General features: G+C 43.0%; 1 protein-coding gene across 4 annotated transcripts in view; it reads left to right on the top strand.

The window, feature by feature from the left end:
• ADAMTS17 (ADAM metallopeptidase with thrombospondin type 1 motif 17) overlaps positions 1-17,014 on the top strand; it is a 343,034-nt gene that overhangs the window by 244,368 nt on the left and 81,652 nt on the right. For all 4 annotated transcript variants that reach the window (XM_060617804.3, XM_060617802.3, XM_060617803.3 and 1 more), the window contains one exon: positions 11,738-11,818. In XM_060617804.3, the coding sequence (XP_060473787.1) occupies positions 11,738-11,818 (81 nt within the window). The remainder of the gene's footprint in view (positions 1-11,737; positions 11,819-17,014) is intronic.

The raw sequence follows: 17,014 nt of genomic DNA, 5'->3' as shown, positions 1-17,014 counted from the left end.
TATTTCATGCCTAGTCAACATGTGGTATCTGGCTTCTGCATAGGGGGCCATCTGGTTTGAGGGATGACAGCAGGGTGCTCTGGGACTTGGTGATGGGACTCTTACCATTTCTGGTCACTTTTTACACCAACTTCAGCATGGGCTTTGAGCTGTGAGTCAAAGTAGGGGCCATCAGACAGAGGACAGTGAGGTAGAGGTGGTTTCCTTGCTCTGTGGACAAAACACTTGCCTTCCATTTCAGGGATTGTCTCTTTGATTGGTTCCCTGCAGGTCATGAGCAGAGGAGCTCATCTTAGAAAGGTTAGCAGAACCCATGAATGGCAATGATTCCTCTGCTGTGTTATTCAGGGGTCACCTGAGGATAAGCCTCATCTACCCTGAGCTTTTCACTGTTCATCTGCTCTACCCCCCAGCGTTCTTGAGAGAAGAGAGAAAAAACGGGTGCCTTTTCGGTATTATTATTTGTGCCAAAGTTAAGTTTAAACACAGGCATGGTGACCAGACATTGGTTGCAAACATACTACCTTGCTGGGGAATGTGGAAAATGAACTAATCTGGATCTTGGTGGATGTATCCAGTGCCTCAGATTCTAGCAGCCTAGTAATGTTCACACTAAGGTTTGTTAGTCACAAAATAGAAAGATTCCATTAACAGCAGCTTCTCTCCGAGAATACTTCAGCTCTCCAAGCAGATCCTTATTCCCGGGTCAGTTCTGCGGTTTAAATGGAGATTCCTCTCCAGAAGGGTTTGAATCACATTGACCCCAAACAGTTTTTGTCTCTGCTTTTGACATTTTATTGTCTTATATCCCTAGAATCCAATAAGTCTTCAAACTCCCCCAGAAGGAATGGATTTCACTGAGAGAAATCTGTGGCACAAAAGCCAATGTTGTAATCCTAAAAGATGTGTTTTGTTGTTGTTTGGTTTGGTTCTGTGTGTTTTGTTGTGTTTTTGGTGGCCAGACTTTTCAAGTAGAGAAGCATTACTAGAGTAAAAACTATTTTTAATCAAAAACCCCTGCCTCACGCTGTGAGGACTGGACAGTGCAGGGGCCGCGTGCAGCAGGCTGTTTGGACGAGCCAGCACTGCCCTTCTCTGTGGCTGGGGGAAGTGTCTGGAAGGAATCACGTTGGAGGACCACACCCCGGCTGGTTCCAGTCATCCTGCCTGGGAATCAGGATGGATCAGGGCACTAGAAGTAAGACAACCGCTGCCGTCAGGCTGAACTGTGTTTACATCTGGGGAGTCAAGTAGAACATGTATTTCGGAAAGTTCTGGGGCTGGATCTGTAGTAACAATGCCCAGACATTTGCTGTCTGTGTGGCAGACGCTACCAAACTTTCCATCAAAGATGGCTGGTTGAACAACAAGTACTTCCTGTCTTCCTGAGCTCAACTTAAAGCGAATGAAAAGGAGCCTATGATAAGGTCTGAGGAGAACAAGGACATCTCAGGTGGACAATTCATACACATATGAATCTGAATTAATAGATTTGGATTTGCCACAATAAACAAGACTCAATGCGAAAGCCCCCCACATCTCAGTGGCTTAACACAAAAGTTTATTTCTTGCTCATGTTACATGTCCAGCATGGGGAGGTAGGAGGGTGTGTGTGTTTGGGCCACTCATGGACCTGGGCTGACAGATTTTATTGTTCAGATGCCACCACAGCCACCTTGGCAGGAAAAAGGGAACACAACAAATCAGGTCCTGATGCTCTTAAAGCTCCTATGTGCACCTCAGTTTTACTCACATTTTTAAGGTCAAAGTATGTCACATGGTCCCACAATTTTAAGAATGTAGGGAGATGCATCCTTAACATTTCTGGAGAGAGACCTGGAAATATTTGGTGACCAGCACCACGGCACACAGCTCCTATAGCTGACGTTCTGCTATTCTGGTTGTCAGCCCTCAACAATGGCTCCCTGCCCCTCAGCTGAAAGCCAGCCCTCGTGGTCACCAAACCCCATCTGTATATACAAAGACAACCCATCTTTGGCCTCCTTCTTGAAGGAGTCTCAACACAAAGGGGAGAGCAAGGTAAGATGAAAAGATGGGAAAAGATCACTCAAATAATAGAAATACAAAATCTCTACCAACTGTTCTTAAAAAGATCCAAGATGTGACTGTATTCATAAAACTAGTATGGAATGTTCTAAGAAGAAACCATCAGAAAACAAAAAGATCTCAAAAATATGTCTCTCAAATTAAAAATATGTGATAAAGAGCTTCATAAAAAAACAACAAATGATGGAAAAAATGTTTACAATAAGTCTAGTAAGTAAAGAGTTTGGGTTCAAAACATTAAATATATATTGATAAGTACTAAGGGATATATATATATATATATATACATTTTTTTTTAATTTTAGAGAGAGAGCTCCCACGAGTGGGGGAGAGGGGTGGAGAGAGAGAGAGAGAGAGAGAGAGAGAGAGAATCTTAAGCAGGGTCCATGCTCATTGTGAGGCCCCCAATGGAGGGCTCAATCCCCCAACCCTGTGATCATGGCCTGAGCTAGAATCAAGAGTTGGATATCAACCAACTGAGCCATCCAGGTGCCCCTAAGATATACTTCTAAAATTCCTGCTCATCAAACTAAAAAAAAAACAAAAAAACAAAAAACCAGCCAGTAGAAAACATGGGTGATGCTTATCAACAAGGCAGTTAACTGAAAAGGATATGCAAATAGCCAACCAATATATAATAAGATGCCAAGCCACATCAATAGTGAGGGAAATGCAAATGAAATCTCCAGCATAATTTTTTTGCATCTATTAGATTAGCAAATATTAAGATTTATGGACTTCAAGCTGTATTACAAAGCTGTAATCATCAAGACAGTATGGTACTGGCATAAAAGCAGACACTCAGATCAGTGAACAGAATGGAGAACCCAGAAATGGACCCACAAACATATGGCCAACTAATCATTGACAAAGCAGGAAAGAATATCCAGTGGAATAAAGACTCTTCTGCAGGTGGTGCTGGGAAAACTGGACAGCGACATGCAGAAAAATGAACCTCGACCACTTTCTTACACCATACCCAAAAATAAACTCAAAATGGATAAAAGACCTAAATGTAAGACAGGAAGCCATCAAAATCCTTGAGGCAATGGGGCACCTGGGTGGCTTAGTCGGTTAAGCGTACGACTTCGGCTCAGGTCATGATCTCTCGGTTCGTGGGTTCAAGCTCCACATTGGTCTCTGTGCTGACAGCTCAGAGCCTGGAGCCTGCTTCAGATTCTGTCTCCCTCACTCTCTGCCCCTCCCCCACTCATGCTCTGTCTCTCTCTCTGTCTCTCTGTCTCTCTCAAAAATAGACATTAAAAAAATTTTTTTAAAATCCTTGAGGAGAAAGCAGGCAAAAAGCTCTTTGACCTTTGCCACAGCAACTTTTTACTTGACATGTCTCTGGAGGCAAGGGAAACAAAAGCAAAAATAAGCTATTGGGACCTCATCAAGATAAAAAGCTTCTGCACAGTGAAGGAAACAATCAGCAAAACCAAAAGGCAACCAACAGAATGGGAGAAGATGTTTGCAAATGGTGTATCAGATAAAGGGTTAGTATCCAAAATCTATAAAGAACTTACCAAACTCAAACACCCAAAAAACAAATAACCCAGTGAAGAAATGGGCAAAAGACATGAACAGACACTTCTCCAAGGAAGACATCCAGATGGCCAACCAACACATGAAAAAATGCTCAACATCACTGATCATCAGGGAAATACAAATCAAAACCACAATGAGATACCACCTCACACCTGTCAGAATGGCTAACAACTCAGGCAACAACAGGTGTTGGTGAGGATGCAGAGAAAGAGGATCTCTTTTGCACTGCTTGTGGGAATGCAAACTAGTGCAGCCATTCTGGAAAACAGTATGGAGGTTCCTCAAAAAATTAAAAATAGAACTACCTTACAACCCAGAAATTGCAATACTAGGTATTTATCTAAGGGATACAGGTATGCTGTTTTGAAGGAACACATGCACCTCAATGTTTATAGCAGCACTATCAACAACAGCCAAAGTATGAAAAGAGCCCAAATGTCCACTGATGGATGAATGGATAAAGAAGATGTGGTGTATACATATACAATGGAGTATTACTCAGCAATCAAAGAGAATGAAATCTTGCCATTTGCAACGTGGATGGAACTAGAGAGTATTATGCTAAGCAAAATTAGCCACAGAAAAACAAATATCATATGACTTCACTCATATGAGGACTTTAAGATATAAAACAGATGAACATAAGGGAAAGGAAGCAAAAATAACAAAAAGGGAGGGGAACAAAACATAAGATATTCTTAAATATGGAGAACAAACAGGGTTACTGGAGGGGTTGTGGGAGGGGGTATGGGCTAAATGGGTAAGGGGCTTAAGGAATCTACTCCTGAAATCATTGTTGCACTATACGCTAACTAATTTGGATGTAAATTTAAAAAATAAATAATAAAAAAAGAAGATTGATAATTTCAAGTATTTAGAAGTCTATGAATAAACAGAAAACTTCATATAGTGTTGGTTGACTTATCTATTAGTTAAGCTGTTATGGAGGGTAATTTAGCTATACGTAAACACATAAATTGATGTTTATTTGACCCAGCAATTCTCACAGCTGACTGGTAGGATGTCATATATATGCACAATAAGACATGTGCAAAGCTGTTCACTGCAGTATTGGGTTTTCTTTTTAAGCATCTTTGTTGAAATATAATCCATACACCATAAAATTCACCCATTTAACATGTGCAATTCAGTGGGTGTTTAATACATGCACAAAGTTGCACAGCCATCACCACAATCATCCTAAAAAGAAGTCCTACACTCATTAGCACTCATTCCCCATCTCCCTCCTACCCCAGCCCTCAGCAACTACTTTCTGTGTATATTTGTCTCTTCTGAACATTTCATATAAATGGCACATACTATATGTGGGCCTTTGCGACTGGCTTCTTTAACTTAGCATAAGATTTTCAGGGTTCGCCCATATGAACCATCACAGCCATGTATCAGTGGCTTCCATCTTTTTATTGCTGAATAACATTCCATTGTATGGTTATACCACATTTTTTAAATCATTCATCAGTTGATGGGTATTTGAGTTGTTTCTACTTTTTTTAGCTATTATGAATAATACTGATGTGAACATCTGTATTTGCATGGACATGTGCTTTCATTTTTCTTGGCTATATACATAGGAACAGAATTGGTAGGCCATATGGTAATTCTGTTTAATTTTTTTGGAAACTGCCAAACTCTTCTCCAAAGTGTCTACCATTTTACATTCCTGCTGGTAATGAATGAGGCCTCCATTTGCTCCACATTCTCTACAGCTCTTCTTGTCCATTGTTTTGGTTATAGGCATTTTCGTGGGTATGAAGAAGTATCTCACGGTGGTTTTGATTTGCATTTCCCTAATGACTAATGATTTTGAGAATCTTTTCATGTGCCTGGTGGCCATTCATACCATATATCTTCTTTGGAGAAAAACGTCTATTAAAATCCTATGCCTATTTTTAAATGGAATTATTTGTCCCTTTATTATTGAGTTATAAGCTTTTTTATATATTCTTGGTATAGTTTCTTTATCAAAATGATTTACAAATTGTTTCTTCCAGTGAATGAATTTGCTTTTCACTTTGTTGATGGTGTCTTTGGAAGCACAAAGTTTTAAATTCTGATATAATCTACTTTGGTTTTTTCCTTTAGTTGCTTGTGCATTTGCAGTCATATCTAAGAATCCATTGCCTAACCCAAGGTCAAAAAATTGTACTTCTGTGTTTCCTTCTAAGACTTTTATAGTCTTAGCTCTTAGATTTTGGTCTTTGATCCATTTTTTGGTTAGGGTTTTCGTATCCTCTGACCTAGCTGCATTCCTTTGTATGTGGATATCCAGTTATCCCAACACTGTTGAAAAGACTATTATTTCCCCATTTAATATTCTTGGCACCTTTGCTTTTAAAAAGTCAATAAAGGATTTATTTCTAGATTCTCAATTATACCCCATTAATAAAAATGTCCGTCTTTATGCCAGTATCACATTATCCTCATTACTGTAACTGGCTAGAAAGCCTTAAAATCAGTTAGTGTCAGTTCTCCAACTTTGCTCTTTTTAGGTATTGATTTCTGTATTCTAGGTCCCTTGTATTTCCATATGAATTTTAGGAGTAGCTTGTCATTCTTGGCAAAAAAGCAAAATCAAAGAGCTGGAATTTTTATACACACTGTTGATCGGTAAATCAATTTGTGAAGTATTCCATTTTAACGTTATTAAGTCTTCTGATCCATGAATATGGAATGTCTTTCCACTTACTTAGATCTTCTTCAGTATCTTTTCAACAGTGTTTTCTAGTTTTTGGTGTAGAGATCTTGCACATCTTTTGTGAAGTTTATTCCTAAGTATTTTATTTTTTTTGACACTATTTAATTCAGATTGTTAATTTAATTTTTAACTGTTCAGCCCTAATGCCTGGCAATCCAGTTGATTCTTGTATACTGATCTCATATCTTATAACCTTGCTAAACCTGTTTTAATATGTTTTAGTGTATTCTTTAGGATTTTCCTTATATATAAAATCTTGACATCTGCAAATAGAGATGTTTTTACTTCTTTTCTAATTTGGATGCCTTTTAAAAAGCTTTCTTGCCTAATTGACATGAAGAGAACTTCCTATGCAATGCTACATAGAAGTACCTAGAATGGACATCCTTGTCTTCTTCCTGATTTTAGGGGGAAGGCTTTAAGTATTTCACCATTAAGTCTGATGTTAGCTGTGGGTTTTTCTAAGAGCTGTTTATCAGGTTGAGGAAGTTCCCTTTTATTCCTAGTTTGTTAAGTGCTTTTATCATGAAAGGGTATTAAGTTTTGTCAAATGCTTTCTCTGAATCTGTTAAAAGGATCTTGTGGTTTTTTGTGTTTTATATAGATTTCATTGATTCATTTCTATATATTAAACTAACCTTGAATTCCTGGAACAAATTTTATTTGATCATGGTATACAATCCTTTTTATATGTTGCTGGATTAGATTGCTAGTGTTTTGTTAGGGGTTTGTGTGCATATTTTTATATAATATAGCATTGTTTCTAACAATGACGAATTTGAAACAAATGTCCATCATTAAGGGAGTAGTCACATAACTACATAGCAATTTAAATGAAAAATGAAGTATAACTATACACACTCACATGGATCTCCAAGAAATAGCATGTTAAAAAAAGTATAATACAATATTTAGTTATAATGTTACTCTAACACTTATGTAAAATATAGACAAATATAAATATGAAAATGCCACACAGTATATTTTTAGTTTGCATGAATATATGTATAAATAGTAAAATATCTGAATGAATATACACCAAACTGATGGTGGCAGTTCCCACAGGAAGGGGAGTGAGATTAAGAAGACTTGAGATTTACTTGTATTATAAAATTCTTATGAGAAAATATACTGTATATTTGTATAAATTTAAAATATATAAAAAATATTAACTCACTGATACACATAAACTTACATCCTAGTAATTTTTACTGTATATCAAGAAAAAGTGCTGTTGCCTACGACACTGTCCCATCCTTGCCTACAGTATAAGCCTACTGCAAGCAGCTTATACAGTTAGAACTTGTGTCACTTAAAAACTAGTAATCTAGGAAGAGAATCAGAACAGTATCCATAACTGCAATAAGAAAGGAATAAAGGGCAGGAGAACAAATGAATGGTTAAAAAAAAATAACCACCAGCAAAGTGTTACCAAGGAGAAAATGAAAATTGCAACCAAATGTTACTGTTATAAATGCCAAAAACTGATTAAACAATAGCCTCAATAAAATAAGAACTCATGACTAGGACATAAGACCCCAATGAAGATATGGTGAAGTGGCAGAGGGAGACAAAACATGACTTGTCAGAGCTGAGGAAACATGTCAAGGAAGAAAATGAATCCATCACAAAAACCAAGTCCCTGTGGAAGCAAGGAAATTGATATTGCTGAGAACACAAGAAGAAGCACGGAGGACAAGATTGAGAAAAATGAGCCGAGCAAAATGCAAATGAAAAAAAGCATCAAAAGAGTAAGAGATTAAATGAACACAATGGAAGAAAAAGAAAATCAAGCCTAATTTGGTGTCCCTGAAAAAAGAAAACCAAACAAGTATAATAATAGTATACCTTCATGTCCCGGGAAAAAATTATACTAAACGGTGACTAGTCCAGTAGATATCAGATTTTTAATATAAGACTCTAGTAGGCATTCAATCCCAATTTTAGGTAACCTAATGAAAAGAAAATATCAGATTGGCCTCAATCTTCTCCTCATTGACATTCAATGGAACAACGCCTACAGTGAGCTCAGAGAAAGTGTGAGCCAAGAGGGACGCCTGGGTGGCTTAGTCGGTTAGGCGTCCGACTTCGGCTCAGGTCATGATCTCTCAGTCTGTGAGTTCGAGTCCCGCATCGGGCTGTGTGCTGACAGCTCAGAGCCTGGAGCCTGTTTCGGATTCTGTGTCTCCCTCTCTCTCTGACCCTCCCCCATTCATGTTCTCTCTCTGTCTCCAAAATAAATAAACGTTAAAAAAATTTTTTTAAAAAAGTGTGAGCCAATAATTTTATAGCTATGAAACTGACATTCAAGTATAAAAACAACAAACAATAATTTTTAACTATATTACATTTCAGAAAATATAATTCTCACAAGCCCATCACAAAGAGTGCAAACATGAGGGACATAAGAATTTGCTGAAGAAATTGTGGCAGAGGGGACACATAATGAACATTAAATTAATTTTTAAGATTAAGACTAAAACAACTGCAGGAATTATCTTAGCAAAAAATAAATGTTATAAATTAATACAGTGTAGGATTCATACAGTAAAAATTGAAAAGATGTAAGAAAGTGGAGCACAGTGTAGCTATGCTGACTTCCTCTTTTTTTGAGAGAGAGAGAGAGACAACACATGTATGCACGCAAGCAGGGGAGAGTCAGACAGAGAGCGAGGGGGGGGAGAGAGAGAATCTCAAGCAGGCTATCTACTGTCAACACAGAGCCCGACACAGGCTCAATCTCACAGCCATGAGATCATGACCCGGGCAGAAAATCAAAGTCAGACGCTTAACTGACTGAGCCACCCAGGAGCCCCTCCTCGTCTTTTAATATCCAGGGATTAAAATATTTCACTTACAGGGGCGCCTGGGTGGCTCAGTCGGTTAAGCGGCCGACTTCGGCTCAGGTCATGGTCTCGCGGTCCATGAGTTCAAGCCCCACGTCGGGCTCTGTGCTGACAGCTCAGAGCCTGGAGCCTGTTTCAGATTCTGTGTCTCCCTCTCTCTGACCCTCCCCTGTTCATGCTCTGTCTCTCTCTGTCTCAAAAATAAATAAACGTTAAAAAAAAAATTTTTTTTTAAATATTTCACTTACAGCTGACAAATCACATAATAGAAATGTAACTATAACTAAAGATTTACAGAAAAACATCAGAACGGAAAAGAAATAACAATTAAGTAAAATGTGTTGGTGAAGGAAAGACAAAGCTGAGATACTGACCCACATGCCATGTGAGCCGTGACCAGTGTGATTACAGTTCAACTGTCCTGAGGTCTTCAGATTGTTTGGGGAAAACAACAATATGATGACCTCAGTACAGGCAAAAAAGAACTTGATTCACTCCAGTACCTCTTTGTGACAAAAGCTTTTAACAAACTAGGACGAAGGGGGAACTTCCTTAACCTGATAATTGTTACCTATCACATTATCACGAAGACCTCATTTTCAGTGGGACAACTTTGGAGGCATTCCTGTGAACATCATGAATAAGGCAAGGATGGCACAGTCCCATGTTGCATGCAACGTGATTTTGTAAGTTCCAGTCACGGTGGTGAAAGGAGAAGAAATTAAAACCGTAACGATTAGAAAGGAAGAAATAAAACTGCCATATGAGCGGATGTTTCAATTAGCTTTATGGAAACCAAGCCAAAATAGACAAATTATTATAAATAGTAATAATATGTAAATAATGAAATGGTAGCTAAGTGCAGGATATATCTTATTAAAGAAACATACTTTCTACCATATCCTTTTGTAATTTGAATTTTGCACCTTGGACACATATTGCCTAGCAAAACTCGATCTTAAAGTTGTCCTTGACCTTTTAAAACTACGTACAATATCCTATTCGTGTAAAATGATGTATGTATTTTTATGTGCATTAACATGCTGAAAAGGCTAGCCACCAAAATATTACCTTTTTAGGGGTCATTTCTGTAGTGCAATGTGGTACAGGTTGATTTTGGGTTTTTTCCCCCCTTTTGTGGTTTAAATTATCATGTACTATTTTTATAACGAAAATGAAGCTAGTTTTGCTGGGAGAAAATGAGGGAGTAAATAGACCCCTCAAAAATAGATATTTCCACCATCTCTACATAGCTGGGCTCAGAAATCTCTCATTTTTAAAGCTCCCTTGCTGATTCTGATGATCACATTTAGGAACCACAGTGGAAAGATTCATAATCTAATTTGGAATGATCACCTAAATTGCTGAAGCAAACACGCATAACCCTTGTCCAAACCCAAATGAAAATCATAACAAAATGATTACCAGCCTGCATTTCAGAATCTCACCGATAGTGTTGGGTTCCTTTATTGACACAGTTAAACCAGGCATCCGCTGGTTGCTGACCTCCTCCCTGGCAGCCTCAGCCATTTCCTCCCTGAATCATCATTATCCACCCACTGTCTGGGTACAAGTCGGGTCAGAGTATGGGCAGAGGAAGCCCTCTGGCCTCTGAAGGGCTCCCATTATAGCTGGAAATACTCGAGGAAATAGACAAAAGCATGCACTGAGAGAGTTGCAGAAATTCCTGAAGGTCAATGGAAGTAGGAAATGGGGCACAGTGTGGTAAGGAGTGGTTTTGTCACTGGGGGAGTCGCTTAACTTCCGCTATCATTCCACAGATTCAGGAAAAGCTCAAAGTCCGGCAAAGACCAAAGGAACCTCCAGCAGATGAAGTGACCGGGGGCTCTGTGCGTCCATGCTCCCTGGAGGGGCTCTCTTAGTCTGCTAGGATTCTAGGCTGCCTTAGTCTGCTAGGGCTGCTGTAACCAAGTACCACAAACTGAGTAGCATAAATCACAGACCCTCACTGACTGTCTCATGGCTCTAGAAGCTAGAAGTCCAAGATCAAATTGTGGGCAGGGTTGCTTCCTTTGGATTGCTGTAAGGAAGAATCTGCTTCGTGCCTCTCTCCTAGCTTCTGGTGGTTTGCTGGCAATCTGTAGTGTCCCTTGGCTTGTAGATGCATCATTCTGACCTCTGTTTACATGGAGTTCTGTGTGCGTGTCTGCATCCGGGTTTCCCCTTTTTATAAGATTAGGTGCCCACCCTACTCCAGTGCGATCTCATCTTAACGAATTACATCTGCAAGGGCCTAATTTCCAAATTAAGTCACATTCTGAGATAGTGGGGGTTAGGACTTGAACATAAGAATGGGAGTGGGGGAGAGACAGCTCAACTCTTAACACATACAAATGGTGCTGTCTGGAATTTGGGCAGCTGGGCGGTGCTGGCCATCAAAGAACAACTCTTGGTTGGTTGACTTGATTTCTCGGAGCTGGACCATCCCATTCCACAGGCTCTGAAGTTACCATAGGGGTGGATCTTTCTGGGTGGTTCTACGTGGACCTCTGATGGAGGGTGGAGGTGTGCTTTACCTGTATCTTGTCTGTCACTACAGGTTATATTGAAGCTGCTGTCATTCCAGCTGGAGCTCGGAGGATCCGCGTGGTGGAGGATAAACCTGCCCACAGTTTTCTGGGTAAAATGAAAATGCTCTGATCCGTGGTTCATGTTCTAAGGTTTGCATGATCAGGCTGATTATTTGGTCCAGCATCATTCTCCCAGGCCACGGGTTTTACACCGGTATTTGAGACATAAAGACAGAAGTAATCAGAGCACTCCACACAATGTTGTCGTCTTTGGCTAAAGTGCAGCCACCCCCAAAGTAGATGGGGTGGGGGAGAGCAGGAGGAACCACCAGCTTTGGATATGTCATGGAAGATGACAGAGGAAGGAAGGATGGAATTGGGGTGGCGAAAGCCCCCCAAAGTAACCCCCAGAGAACTCAGAGAAGCCTTAGCCTACACAGCATAGACCCGTTGCCTGGCTTGGAGGAAGCCCCTGGAGGCTGTTGATGGCTCTGGGGATGATTTCTTAGCTGGAAAAAAGAGTAATAGCCCTAAATCCAATGGAAGCACAAAAGAACCCTGGTTTTCACTGAGTGTTGTGTACCCCAAATTCCTAACAGCCACCTCTATTGACTTCAGGCACAAATGCCTGCATCTGTCTGCAGAAGGATTGGCTTCTATTCCAGATTTTTCCTCATTGCCTTCAACAGAACCATACTTAAAGCCTAAGAAGAGGGGCTCCTGGGTGGCTCAGTCAGTTTGGGTGACCGACTTTGGCTCAGCTCATGATCTCACAGCTCGAGCCCCGAATTGGGCTCTGTGCTGACAGCTCAGAGCCTGGATTCTGTGTCACCCTCCCTCTCTGCCCCTTCCTCCCTCCCTCCCTCCCTCCCTCCCTCTCTCTGTCTCTGTCTCTCTCTCTCTCTCTCTCTCTCTCTCTCAAAAATAAATAGTTTAAAAAAAAAATTTTTTTTTAAAGCCTACGAAGAATTGTTCAACTGAACACCTCCTTGGGCACAGAAGTCCCTCTGAGTGTATCCTAAGCTTAGCTGCCAGCCTCTCCATTGGCCCTCTCAAAGGTCTGCCTGGTACTTGAGCACCAGAGTAGAGTGATGTGCTCTTTATGCTGCTGTGGGGACCAGCAGGGTGCTCAGAGCCTGCCTCTACTGCTAGTCCCCTGGGATGGGACATGCTGTGACCCGTGCCCTCCCGCCAGCCCTTCTCCTTCCTGTGTTCTGTCTCAGGTTGGATTTCAAACTGGAGGTGGCTGATCTCCTACCCAGGTCCTTCTCCTGGGCTTTCTCGTATTATAATCTCCTCCGTCTGTGTTGCAAGGTGCCGTTTGAGATTGAAAAGAATTTATAAGACATGATCTCTCTCTCTCTGGCTTCAAACTTAAGAATTAAGTTGTTTTGGCTCAAATGAAGCTCCTGATGAAATGCTTTTAGTTCAGCTTTTATCGCTAATTTTTTTATTAATTATATCATTATCCACATTCCTGCCTTTGCAGCTTCAGAAGGATCTAGGTCTTTCTTTGAAATGGTCTCTACTTGAGAAACTCCAAGTCTCGTTAGACAGACATAAAACAAACCTCTCTTAGGCAAGTTTCCAACGAAGACCACTGTCCTGTCACTTAAGAAAACACTTTGCAGGCACTCAGATAATCCTCACACATGTGCTTTGGGGAACGGCGGCAGTAGGGACAGGAGCTCTCATTCCTGAGTGCCCACACCAGGGCTCACCAGCAAGCAGCCGCCTGGGGCCCCTACTGTGTCCCAGGCAACCCTGTCACCTCCTCTTCAGATTTCTCTTCTGCTGTCCACTCTGCCTCCGTGAGGCCACCGCTGCTCCTTAAGCCGGGGTGGAACCTTACAGGTTCATACTCAAATCCGTCTCCATCAGCCCTGTGGTTTTTCCACCTGCCTGGTGTGGACGCTGTCCCCGTCTAGCCTGGCCCCCTTCATTGCAGCTGTCTGAGCTGTTGCCGCAGATGGAACAGTGCTTATACATGCTTTCGAAAACAGCCTTGTGCTGCTTCTGGCAGCTTCCTTGGAGCTATGGCCTTTTTACCAAATTCTCAAAGAGCCCACCCCCGCCCCTTTCCTCCCACCTGAGGAAATTGGGTCAGCCTCACTGGCATCTGTCACCTTGGGTCACTCCCAGATGTTACCCTTTCCGACTGGTTCATCAGCCGTTGCCTACCTGGAAAGGACATTTCTACCCCCTGGGGTCACCGGGTGTCTTTGGGAGGCAGACATTGCCTTTGACCCTTATCTTATTCAAAAATCATAATCTCAATATCCCCAGAGCTGGCACAGTTCCAAGGTCAACTTATTGGCTGGCCAGCAGGTGCCCCTGCAGGTGAGTCCCTTGGCTTCCGGTCCTGGCTTCCAAGACGTCCCAGCCCCAGGTTTCTGTCCAAAATAGGAACGTTATCTGTGCTTTTCTGTGGCAACCTAAGAATGACAGAGGATGTCAGAATCCTTTAGATTGTTCAACTTCTGTAGCAAACACAGATGTTTTGCTGGAACCCACTTTAGGGCCAAGTAAATAGTGATGCTGCCCATGGTGGGGGGGGGGGGGGCGAGCTCTCCTATTGGCTCCTCTCAGCTCCCAGAGCCTGTGGGCCACACATGCAGGTAACAGGAGCATCGACGTTTGTGGTTCCCAGTCACTGAGCCCTGCTTGGCTCTGTAGACCTGACCCCTAACCGCCCGCATTAAGTACTGCAAAGTATTTCTTTTCCTATTTCGCTGAGGAAGAAACTGAGGCTCCAGGGGTTCAGCAGCTTGTCCAAAGGTCCTCATTTCATCTGGGCCTGTGGCAATCCACAGAGCCTCCTGGAATTGCTCTGATGTGTTCCATTACAGCCAGAGATCAATAGAGGGAAACGACTTTTCCCTGGCTAACATGCGTTAAACCTGCCCATTGCTGTGACTTATTTATGTGGACTTCAAAGAAGCGAACCTCCAGCCCAAGGAAATTGGTTCAGTGTCTCAGGACAACTTCCCCAGAAGCACCGGGCCTCCTGCAGAGGGGGAAGCCAGCTTTTGTCTTCTTATCTTATTCATACATTTTAATCCCAGGATTCCAGGGCCTGGTGTGTGAGCAAGGGCAAATCCGAAGGTGGTCCATGCTCATTATGTTTCTAAAGTTAGTTCAAACAAGCCTTGTTTCCACTCGGGGCTGGGTGCTTTGGAAGTCAACCCAGTGTAACTTTGAATTACTCTCACATTTGCTGGGAGCAGTTCCTGAAGAATTTCACCCCACCTACCTTCAGCCCACGCTGCCTGGCTTTCTGCTCAAAACCACCTGGAACAGGAAATGCCTCTGCAGTTTGCATCCACAGCTAAGAACAGAGCTGGCAGAACTGTGAGTGGAAATAAAAGGAACTGACTGGATGCCAGGATTAGAAGTAGGTTGACTGTGGGTCAAGTCTTCCAGTGGAATCCAAGAGGGAGAAGGACAAAAAAGAAGCAGCTTCTGCACAGCGCCATGCAAGAGGAGGGCATGGGGATGGGGTTGGACCTCTCGTGCCTGCCTCCAGCCAGCTATAAGGAGGAGCTGTGCCCTCCCATCAGGAACGTCCCTGTTCCCCCCACCACCACCACTTGCTCCCCAGTGAAGTCCAGGGACGATGTGTAGATGTTCACAGGGCAAAAGAAGGGCCCGGGGATGGAAATGGACATTTGCCACATGACCTCACGTTCCAGGCCGTTAAGGAGGTTTCGTTCTTCACAGGTAGCGAGAAAGAGCACGTGCTCATCCTCATCCCTGCAAAAGTCTCTCCAAAAGCTGCCAAAAGGCTTCTAATGGCTCCTGAGCCAAATACACAAAAGCAGGCACTGGTCTATTTCAGACGGTGGCTTCAAACATCCAGCCTCTGACCCAGGCAGAACCAGCAAGCGAAACTTTGCTCCCCAGCGAATCCGAACTTCAGACAGCACAGATCCCATTAGGTCGCTCAGGATTTCCCTGTGTTCTGAACTCCATCGTTTGCCTGTCAAGTCAAAGCATCTGTCTTCATTTCAGTAGCCCCTGTTGAGTTTCTAGGCCTAAAAATCTCAAACTGCCTACGACAAGGGGTGTCCTTGCCCATACCCATCGATGCCTCAGGATTGAGAGGGACAGGAACTTGTGGGGCCCAAAACTTGTTTAACTCAGGGGCCTTCTTTAAGAAAAGGAACGCCACATTATGTGCAAGGCCTTAGAAAGTATTCCTGCAACAACTTGGGGGGTGGGGGGGCCCTGGTGCTTCCTCCTGGCGGGCTCTGGCAAGCCCTGCAGAGTGAAGGAGCGTGCTCAGGGTAGAGGCTGCTGCGATGGGCCAGGGGTGGTCTGCGTTACCGCTGTCTGGAGCTGGAGCTGACACGGCCCCAGGACATGGTTTTCTCATTGGACGCACAAGGAACCTATTTACTCACTGCTGATAATGATCATGATGTTCGGAGATTCTCTGAGGCTACTGTCCCTCCCTTTTGAAGGAATCTCAGGTACTAAATTCCGATTTCAGCAGGAAGTTCCAGGGTCACCGCTGGACCCCAGCAAAAACCTTGCAAATTTTCAATCTTGCTGACTAAATTACTCACCCGAAGTCAGTAGGTTTGAGGCGATCTCCATGCTTCTTGGGATTGCTGAGCTCCTACTTTTAACTCTGTGTTTTTCCTCCCACTGCAAAATTCAGAAAGTATGGTCATCACGATCAAACTGTCCTGAGGATGGGGGTGCCAAGTGGCAGTTGCGAAACCACGTTTGCAGTGCCTGGAAGCTTGCAGCCGCCCGTGGAGGTGGCCACAAGCAGAGCTTGGACACGCAAAGTTTATTCATTCTGGGGACGTGAGAGCCCCACCCACCCACCCCCAAAGCTGTGATAGTGGGAGACTTCACCAAGTCAGCAGCTCCACACCAGGCCCTCCAGAACAAAGACAGGCACTTCCAGAGCTCATGGGGGTGCCCTAGCAGCGGCATGTGGCTTGGAGGAGGTCTGCGTTCACTGAGGGCACACAGATTACTTGAAAGCCTCCATGGTGGGGGCATTGACCCCATGGGAGCAACAAGCACTCTAGATCTCGGCTTCTTTCCTAAGGGGGCTGGTTGCCAATGTTCCACCGACTGACGTGTTCTTCCCCAGTCGGCTGCTGGCCTTGTTCTGGCATAGCCTGCTAGCCACAGCCTGCCCTCTCACTTCCTTTCCCCCAATTCTTTGACCACACCCACTCCTCCAAAGCAGAGGACCTCCTGCAAGGTCTCCTCCACCTACCCCTCTCAGCACCTCCCCTTTCTGACAGGAACAACCTCTGGTGATCGGAGGCTGATGAGCCCCAAGC

The sequence above is a fragment of the Panthera onca genome, chromosome B3, assembly GCF_046562875.1.
Source record: "Panthera onca isolate mPanOnc1 chromosome B3, mPanOnc1 haplotype 2, whole genome shotgun sequence".
Classification (NCBI taxonomy): domain Eukaryota; kingdom Metazoa; phylum Chordata; class Mammalia; order Carnivora; family Felidae; genus Panthera; species Panthera onca.
The sequence above is the reverse complement of the archived record's forward strand: the minus strand, read 5'-3'. Positions and strand labels throughout refer to the sequence as shown.